We start from the raw sequence: 9,772 nt of genomic DNA on the forward strand, positions 1-9,772 counted from the left end.
TTTTATAACAGGCTACAATAAAAGCTAGCAAAATCTGTACAAACTAAAATTTCATACAATGACTTGTTGATACATTTCAGTGTTTAGTATATAGTGCAGTAAGTACAATATTTATATTCTATAAGATTTATTTTATAATTATATGGTAAAACTGAGAAAGTAAGCACTTTTTCAGTAATAGTGTGCTGTGACACTTTGTATTTTTATGTCTGATTTTGTATGCAAGTAGTTTTTAAGTTGAGGTAAAATTTGGGGTATGCAAGACACATCAGACTCCTAAAAGGGGTACGGTAGTCTGGAAAAGTAGAGAGCCACTGGTCTAGAGAATAGTGGATTGCATGCCAAACATCAGGGAAGGGAAAGGAAAAGCTTTTTGTTAGAGAAAGAGAACATTTACAATTAACCTGATTCAGTTTTGTGTACCTTTACTGGGGGTATATTGCCTGCAAAATGTTTATTTTTGTGACTATCATCCTTCCTTCCACCTCCTGCCAAAAAAGGAAAACTTTGCTCAACCTTTGACCTTATTTAAAAAATAAATAAATAAATAAATAAATAAATAAATTTTATATATATATATATATATATATAGTGATTCCATTTATTGTCCAGACTCTGGGGGTAGTTCACGGATAGAGCTGATTAAACATTTGCTGATCAAATGTATTTACATTACAAAATGCTGTTTCTTCAAAATTAAACCTTTGCAGGGGAACTTGTTTGTTTTTTGGTTTGGTGGGTTTTTTGGTTTTTTTTTATCAAAATGCTTTTTTCTCAAAATGAAATTTTGACCAAAGTCACACTGGAACACGTTGATTTTTTTTGTGCTGAAACAACTTTTTGAAACTTTGAAAGTTTTATATAAAGTCAAACTCAGGATGAAACATTTTGCCTTAAACAAAACATTTTACTTAGATAGACCCAAAAGGGTATCTTTTGGAAAATTTCATTTGAGGAAATTTCAAAATATTTTTGGATTTCTTCCAATCTGCAACAAATTTTCAGATATCACAATTTCCCTGAGACCAAGTTTGAGTTTCAGCCAGCTCAATCCATGGCTTTGCCTTCAGGAGGGAAGGGCCCTCCTCTTCCCTCTCCATTTTTAAGAGAAGTCTGAGGGTAATTTTCCATTGAAAGAACCCAGTCTTTGTCGATTTCATGTCATTCAGTAAGACAGTGCAGGGTGGATGACTGTCTTGTTACTGCCATTATAACCCAAACTGCTTGTTCCTGGAGGGCTGTGTTTATAGAGAGGAGCTTTCCTTCCCCCATCACTCTGCACTGTAACAAATCTCACAGTGATACAGGTGTGAAGTAGGGAGTGCCCTAGTTTTTGATGCTGCAGTACAGCAGCTACAGCTACCATTTACTTCTCAGGTAGTCTCCTGAGATTTCAGTGCCAGGGGTGCGGGTGCCACTAAATGTTTCCAGCATCATCAGAAACCTCCTGGTCCACTTTCCTCCTTTTCTCTCCCTCCCAAAAGCAAGGGCAGTTAAGCATGACTATTTCTTATCCGTCTATTGCAGACATGCGGAACTCCCTCAGGGGCTTCCTGTGCTGACTCAGAGTGTGGCGGTCTGAACTGCCGAACAGAGGAAGGAGAAAAGAAATGTGGAGGACCAGGCTGCGAGGGATTGGTTACTGTGGCTCACAGTGCGTGGCAGAAAGCCATGGATTTTGACAGAGACATACTCAGTGCCTTGGCGGAAGTTGAAGAACTCTCTAAAATGGTAACTCTTTACAAGTAGATCACTAAACATTGATTTAAAATGAAAGAAATTCCCCCAACAGGGATATGATACAAAACTACAGAACATCTGGCCCCCAGACATTAATTTTAAAATGTTTCTTTCCAGTTGCATAACTTCACCAGCACTATCTCCCCCCCCCCTTTTTATTTTTAAAAGAGCCTCATAAAGTGAACTTGTTTAAATTGAAATTCCATGTGTAATCCATAAACATTAGTCTGAATTGTTTAAAGTAACATTGGTGTTGTGGATTCTGGCATGTTTTAAAAGCATTCTGTGGGTTTTATGAGAAGAAGTTTCCCACACTGCTTTGGACTCCAAATATCAATTGCCTTTTCAGAACTGCATTTTGGTTTGCAAAATGGGCCTTAATGTGCAAGGAAATGTGAAACCAGGCCACCTTATTTACTTCCCATAGGTCTCAGAGGCAAAACAGAGAGCAGACGAAGCAAAACAAAATGCACAAAAAGTTTTGCTCAAAACCAATGCCACAAAAGAACAAGTGGACAGAAGCAATGAAGATCTGAGAAACCTTATTAAGCAGATCAGGGAATTTCTGATGCGTAAGGATGATCTTTACCTTAGTTGACGTTACTGATTTCTATCTTTGTTATGAGAAATTCTGCTAGCTTATTTTTAGACGCCTTTATAAAGTTAGGATGTTATAAATTTGTGTTACCTTTACAGATGCAAAGTAGTAGACTCTTCCAACTCTGCACATGCTGTAGATAGCTTTTCCCATGCATTTCTCTAGGTAGCTGCATAACCTAGTCTTAAAATCCTTTCTAAATACTATCGTGTCTGAGAGTCTTGTCTTGATTATGCATTTTATTTAAGATCTTTATAAGCAGTGGGATCCATTTTCAGCTTTATAGGTGAAAGATGAGGTTACCAATACAGATTGGCAGTTGATTCTTTGCACAATGCTGTGGAAAAATGCACCCCAGTAAGGAGGAAATAGTCCCTCCTTCAAGCCTTTCAGTTTCATGATGATTGGAACTTTAACAGACTTTGCCTTCTCCTCTGCAATAGTGCTGATTGGTGGTGGAGTGGTTTAAAACTTACTAGGAGATCGTCATGCTACTCCCATTAATTTCAAGGGAACGGTGTAGCTAACTCTCCTCCTCAATAAGCTTTGAAATTTCAATCGTTAGCTGTGCTAACCTGTGGAGAAGTGCGAGATCTTTTGGAAGATGGAGCACAGTCTCCATTAAGGAGGTCTGTTATGTGCAACTGCTGGCCAAAATACACCAATGTTTTCTTACATGCTAACAATGTGTTCAGTCCTGTGCAAACACATACATGTAATAGCACCATAGGACCATCTGAGCAATAGAGGCAACTTTGCTTAAACCGCAACCTCTGAGAGCCATAAAATGCTGGTGTTACATGTATCTATAAACATTGTGCACGGCCGTCTTTCACTTTAGAAATGTCCGAATGCGCACCAAAGGAATGACCCTCTTATTCCACTTCAGTTCATAATATTTTCTACTTCACTAGCATCTTGTGTTCATAGCACTCTATACAGCACTACAACTTTTGGACCAAATTCATTGCTGTTAACTCCTGTGGATTTCAATGGAATGTGGGTCCATTATCTAACTGATCCTTACAGCTTCCAGGGGGCTGTCAAATTATCTTTCTTTTATAGCTGGAGAAATGGGGGGCAGACAAGGTCTGAGATTGCCCAAAGCCATGCAGTAAATCAGTGTTAGGAATTACACAGTTCTACTGATTCCCAAGCTGTGCTCAAGCCACTGGAGGCCAACGGGTGAAAAGTACCCCTCAAGAGGCTGAAATGGGACTTAAGCAGGGCTCTATGCTCTGTGGTAGCATTCTGCATAGGAGTGAATTTTACCCTAACGGAGCACGCTGCCTATTTTCTGCAAATTGTGGTGGTGGTTCATTTGCCATGGTTGTTTGTCAGTTTCTTGCTTTTAAGGAACCACACTGACAAGTTTCAGTAGTGTAATTTTGACATCTGGCATGGATGGCTTGCTAATCCTCTCAACTGTCCGCTTACCCTGTTGCATTTGTGCCATCTTAGAGGATAGCGCTGATTTGGATAGCATTGAGGCGGTTGCTAATGAAGTGTTGAACATGAAAATGCCAAGTAGCCCCCAGCAGCTACAGACCCTGACAGAGGATATCCGTGAGCGTGTGGAAAGCCTTTCTGATGTAGAGGTTATCTTACAACAAAGTGCCGGAGACATTGCCAGAGCTGAGATGCTGTTAGATGAAGCAAATAAAGCAAGGTAATGTGTACTACGCTGTTTTGTATCAGCTGTCTTTTTAAATCAGTGATTTTGAACCAGACTATTGATTTCATTCAAATATTTTTCAAAAACATAGTAAGCTAAATTCATCCCAATGTAAATTCTTATTCATATCAAAATGAAACATTTCTAATGTCACATATTATATTGTTACTTCTGCTCCACAGCAAAAGTGCAAAAGATGTTAAAGTCACTGCAGCTATCGTGAAAGAAGCACTGGAAGAAGCTGAAAAGGCCCAAAATGCAGCTGAAAAGGCCATCAAACAAGCTGATGAAGACATCAGAGGAACACAGGACCTACTTACCTCAGTAAGTCCTAACTATATTTAAAAAATATTCACAGTGTACCTAGTTTGACGCTTGGTAACCACTTTAGCTAAGGGAAGAGGAGCTCTTGAAACAGCAAACTGTCTGAATTAAGAGCAAAGCAAAGAAGGGCTTTCCTCCCCACTATAGTCAGTCGGTGCTTTGCCACTAACTTCAGCAGGTGCAGAACTGGGATGTGCCTTCCAACCAAGCAGGTGTCCTCAGATCCCCAGGAAATCCTACAACACAGATGGTATATCACCTGGTAGCTGAGCCATGCTGCCAACTCTCCCACCATGCAAAAGACTTTGCCAGTACAGTGTGAGAACACATGAGCATTAATGCTTTATTGAAGCATTAATTGTTGTGTTTGCCAAATGATGTCATTGCAGAGCCCCATATGCATGGAGGGTGAATATTTAAGTAAAGAACTAATTCATTATTAGTGATAGTGTCCAAGTGTGCTCGCTCAATGCTTTACAAATAATGAGAGAAGGGCCCTTCCCAGTCATAGAATAAGCCCACCCAAGTACTTTCAACACTAATAGTGGGTTTTTATAAGAATGAAATATCTTCCATTAGAATTAGAACTTTTTCACTCAAGTTTGAAGACTTTGACCATTCCCATTTCATCAAGTCCAGGTCATAAAGAACCGTTTCACAGATCGTCCCATTGACAAAACTGTAAAGCACTAAAATCTGATAGTGTCAATATTCAGCTTATTAGGTTCCTAAGCTACCCAGCACTTGTTTATCCATTGCTGAAAGGGTAATTAACACAGCAGTGCTTTCTTTCCGTTTATATGGACAATAATGGATCTAGCTGAGCTGTTGGTTTGACTAATGCCTTTCACATTTTCAAATCTGGAATTTTTTTGCCCCTGTAAGCTGAGCAATTCGACATGTGTAAATGCTTGTTGAAATCCCATGTATTTCACATGAGTTTACAATTAATTGAAGCCAAAGACTGCAGATGTCTTGGTGACATCTTACACTGGGATGCATCTCCTCCCCCACCTTTGGAGTATCAGATGTGCACCAGGAATGCTCTCAGAAGTTAGTGGAACTCTATCCTTACCAATTACAAACACATTACAGCTCCAGTCTTGCACTCAGACATTCAAAAGTCAATTATTTAAACCAGCTTGGGTTGTACAAAGAATGAAAGGTTATTTCTCTCCATTTCGTAAGGTACACTTTTAATGACATACAATCTAGTTCACTTTCAAAATTGAATCCCCTCTTACTTCACTTGAATTGTAAATTGTAATTTGTACTCTTAAAACCCTCACATATCATATTTCATAGTAGATTGGCTGATATTTCAGAGTTGCACAATGCCAGTTTGAGGATAGACTTTGGAGATAAGACATTTTAAATAGTTGGTCAAGACTTTTCTCCAGAAAGCTAATTTCAAAAATCAGCGCATACATTTGTTGGGGGAATATTTAAACTGTTCTTTCATTCCTGGTTAGATTGAATCTGAAAATGCAGCATCTGAAGAAACCTTAAACAACGCTACCCTACGGCTTACTGAGCTAGAGAAGAATGTGGAAGATCTTAAACAAAAGACTGCTACAAATTCAGAGAATGTGGAAGAGATTGAAGAAACCATTGCTACTGTGAAACAAAATGCCGAAGAAGTTAAAGAGGTGAGACGCCTACGTGCCAGCTGACTTCCTCAAAAACTCAATCCATGGGAGTTATATTTGGCATAAAAGAGCATTTCAGTGCTACTGCTAGCTTTATTCATGATCTTGTCATGCTTGGGCACCAGGCGTCAGCGAGCTAGCTGCCCAGGAATATTACGGGCATCGTTCAGTGAACTAGGTCAGACTTGTTGCTCCCAATTCGTTTATTAATAAGGTCATGCTGGGTCCATTTGCCAATACATTAATTTCTACTTGCTTTGGCACCAACTTACATGGTAGAAAAAGCCTGCTGACTTCCAATTCCTAGACGAGCAGGAAGCTGTCAGTCATGGAGAGGTGAATGATCTCCATATTCTGATGGATTTAAGTGTAGAGTTACAAATTGGTAAATCTCAGTTCTACTCTCAACTGCCACTGACGTTTACCTTTCGGCAACACCTCCCTGTGCCTCAGTTTCACCATCTATAAAATGGGTTTAAATACTGTTTTCTTACCTTCTGTGAAGTGCCTTGGGATCTGTGAATGAGAGGGCACTGTGAGTACAAAACATTATTCGGCTGTCAAACAAAGTACTTGTAACTTGCCACTTTGAAGGGAATTCCCCCATCGCTTCAGTCACAGGAGAAAAATTCCATCTCTCAATGTAACACTTGCCAGCCTGCTCCTCTAGTTAGTGTTTGGTAAGCAGTAATCTAAAGTGTCTAATATTCTGCAAGCATAGCAATGTCTTTCTCAGCCGTGTCTATATGGAGTCTCTCCCAAAGTCAATACGTTTTAAGAAGGATTCTGATTTATTTCAGCCTTCAAACAATTGACAAAAAACGTTCTATGTCAAAGGAAGTCTCACTGCTCCGATCTATTGTCCGCAATAGTCATCTGTCTCAAAGGAGCCTTCCCTCTTCCAAATGGGCGAAGATGTTGGAATTAACCTTTAAGCAACACTTAAGTTTAAACAAGGGACCTCTGAAATGCTGCTTAATAAAAAGTACAAGAAGCTGATTATTTAGCATGGGAGGAGGAAAGGCAGAAAAGAGTGATAACCGATATTATCAGGCACCTTGCCGTAGTAGTGACAGTTTCCCCAGATCCTACCCATGCTGTAGATGGCACATTTCATGCTGCTCATACTGCCGGTGAGTTTTCAGAATTCTAATCTACAGACCAGAGTGTCTGGTGCACCCACTACCTGTCCCAACGCTTGCCCTGGGCTAGGGATTGCAGGGAGGGAGGGAGATGTAGGAGCTGACTGTGCCAGCTCTACACCTGATGATGCCGCCTCCCTGCCAGGGATATTTGGAGACTTGCACGAGATTTCTGCTATGTGCTGACTGAGTGCTGCAAAAAATGAAGTGCAGCTGAGACACTAGCGTTGTGTTAACATCTGGAAAGTGCTTGTGACCTCATGAGTCACTATAGGTGAGGTAACCCCCAATTCCAGGGCTGCTCATGATAGCTGAAGATTAGAGAGAGAGAGAGAGAGAGAGTGTACTTAAAGTAACAAGGTGCCCTATTTTCAACTCTATCTGTTTGACACTTCTCCTCTCTGGCAGTTGTCAACAGTACAAGCAATGTCGTGGTCACTTCTGTACTGAATCAGCACGTCCAGAAGCAATGTCTGTTAGTCCCCCTTAAACTGGAAAACTCTGCAGGATTTGCTCTCACTAGTCACCAATTCTGTGGCTAAATCCTGTACAGTTTATCAACGTTTAGATATTGAAACAGACCAGCCCCGTAACTAAAAAGGGCAGATGATCACCAGAAGTGTCTGCCATCAGCAGGCATGAAACATGAATGAGAAAGGGGGAGACGGTAACTAAAGCAAAAGCTGAGTATTGGGACAACTAAGCCAAGAGTCCTGTGTCACCTTATAGACTAACAGACGTATTGGAGCATAAGCTTTCATGGGTATTCACCCACAAAAGCTTATGCTCCAATACATCTGCTGGTCTATAAGGTGCCAAAGGATTCTTTACAGCTTTTACAGATCCAGACTAACACGGCTACCCCTCTGATGATGATAATACTAGAACACACTTTGTGCTGTCAAATCTTTAATTCCGACATCCTCACTAGTAATGTCTCAGCTCCACGGAAGCAGCAGGAAGTTTCAGACCACCTGTTCAAGTGGTGAAACAGGCATTTGCTTTGCAGTTTTCTGAGCAATAACCCCACCTTGTGTTGTGAATTTGAAACTGCAGGTACTTGACAGTGAACTGAACGCCAAATATAAAACCGTTGAAAACCTAATTGCCAAAAAAACAGAAGAGTCTGCTGATGCCAGGAAGAAAGCTGGAATGCTGCAGAATGAAGCTAAATCATTGTTAGCTCAAGCAAACAGCAAACTCCAGCTGCTCAAGGGTAAGACTGCCTGCATGAGAAAAGGATTTCCTTTCATATTTTGAAGTAATGTTTCACGCTGGAGAATGGTTAAAAATTCATTATTTCCTATTACACTAATTGCTGGAGGTTCACACACTTATGTACACAGTAAATGGAACACTTTTCAAATGATCCAAACATCCTTTTTCACACTTACAGAGATCAATTCACCCAGTAGTGTGGTGCAACCACTTCTTGGGAGAAATGCAGTCACTGATCAACAGCACATAACATTGCACAACTATTTAGGAAAGAATAAATTGTATCCATAAATTGAATACTTACTTCAGCTGGGAAGATTAAGTGGAACATAATTTATCCTAACTAATTTGACTAGGCTAACATGTCAAGTGCCATGGCACCCTGAAAGACTAAAAGTAGGGATTTCCTGCAGCACCGTAGTCTTGGATATCTCCCATCTAAGCACTGTTATTCTCGTAAGATCTGTCATGATCATAACCCAAAGTGATACTGGCAGAGTTGCTTTTTGAAAATTGAAGTTAACTCCAACAGAACAGTTTTAAGAACTCCACATTTAGAGCTGTATATTGAAACAGGAGGGGAAGCTCTCACCTTACCAACCAGGGAGAAACGGGAGCTTTCTGTCTGCTTTTACCAGACATGGGGAAGCTGTACTCACCCCCAACCACTCTTCCTTACGTCAACCCCTTATTTGCAACAATTCACTGAACAGTCTGACCATAACTTAGCCAACACACTCTAGTGTCCTTTCAAGTCTGTATTTCTTTGTAGAACCCCTAAGCCATTTTTCCAACATGAATTAAAGGACACAGTTGTACATTTTCATTTATAGGTAAGTACCTCCTCATTGTTTCCATAGTATTATGAGATAAGTTGTCAGGCCCAGATCTGTATCATCCAATCTCAGGTTTTCTACCTCAAAGATTTGAATTAATACTTTAAATAGGGTATGATTTTACTGCCCAAACAACAGCTGATAGTTTCTCCCTTTTCCTTGCAGATTTGGAAAGCACGTATGAGAACAATCAGAAAGTCTTGGAAGACAAAGCCAAACAGTTGGTGGAACTAGAAGAAACAGTACGCTCCCTCTTACAGGCAATCAGCCAGAAAGTTGCAGTATACAGCACCTGCTTGTAACTTGGAGGGAAACAGTCTGGACCCAGTTTATTCTGGATGGGCTTAAAAGTATTAAGTTTGATAAACTAGTTCTCACTGACATCACACTAAGACCTGGTAACCTTGACAGGTTTCTCACTTTTTAAAGTTACAAAACCAAAGAGTAATTTTTTCTTATGTTGAAAATAAAAACAGTACTTTTGTACCTCTGTATGTATCTAGTATGATTCATTAACTTCATGTTACTGTTACTAGATGGAATAGTAAAATCTATTATTTCTTCAGCTTATGCAAATCTTGTTTAACCCA

The 9,772-nt window shown here is 40.0% G+C and overlaps 1 protein-coding gene across 2 annotated transcripts in view; it reads left to right on the forward strand.

The window, feature by feature from the left end:
* The window catches only part of LAMB1 (laminin subunit beta 1), a 70,512-nt gene extending 60,844 nt beyond the window's left edge, over window positions 1-9,668 (forward strand). The window contains exons 27-33 of one of the 2 annotated variants that reach the window (XM_007065659.4): window positions 1,528-1,731; window positions 2,168-2,312; window positions 3,800-4,007; window positions 4,196-4,337; window positions 5,810-5,986; window positions 8,185-8,344; window positions 9,348-9,668. In XM_007065659.4, coding sequence (XP_007065721.1) covers window positions 1,528-1,731; window positions 2,168-2,312; window positions 3,800-4,007; window positions 4,196-4,337; window positions 5,810-5,986; window positions 8,185-8,344; window positions 9,348-9,484 — 1,173 coding nt within the window. In that variant the 3' untranslated portion in view covers window positions 9,485-9,668. Of the gene's footprint in view, window positions 1-1,527; window positions 1,732-2,167; window positions 2,313-3,799; window positions 4,008-4,195; window positions 4,338-5,809; window positions 5,987-8,184; window positions 8,345-9,347 lie in introns of those variants that run through there. The other variant, XM_037889124.2, reaches the window with a different exon arrangement.
* The last annotated feature ends 104 nt before the right edge of the window (window positions 9,669-9,772 follow it).

This window comes from Chelonia mydas, chromosome 1 (genome assembly GCF_015237465.2).
Source record: "Chelonia mydas isolate rCheMyd1 chromosome 1, rCheMyd1.pri.v2, whole genome shotgun sequence".
NCBI lineage: Eukaryota > Metazoa > Chordata > Testudines > Cheloniidae > Chelonia > Chelonia mydas.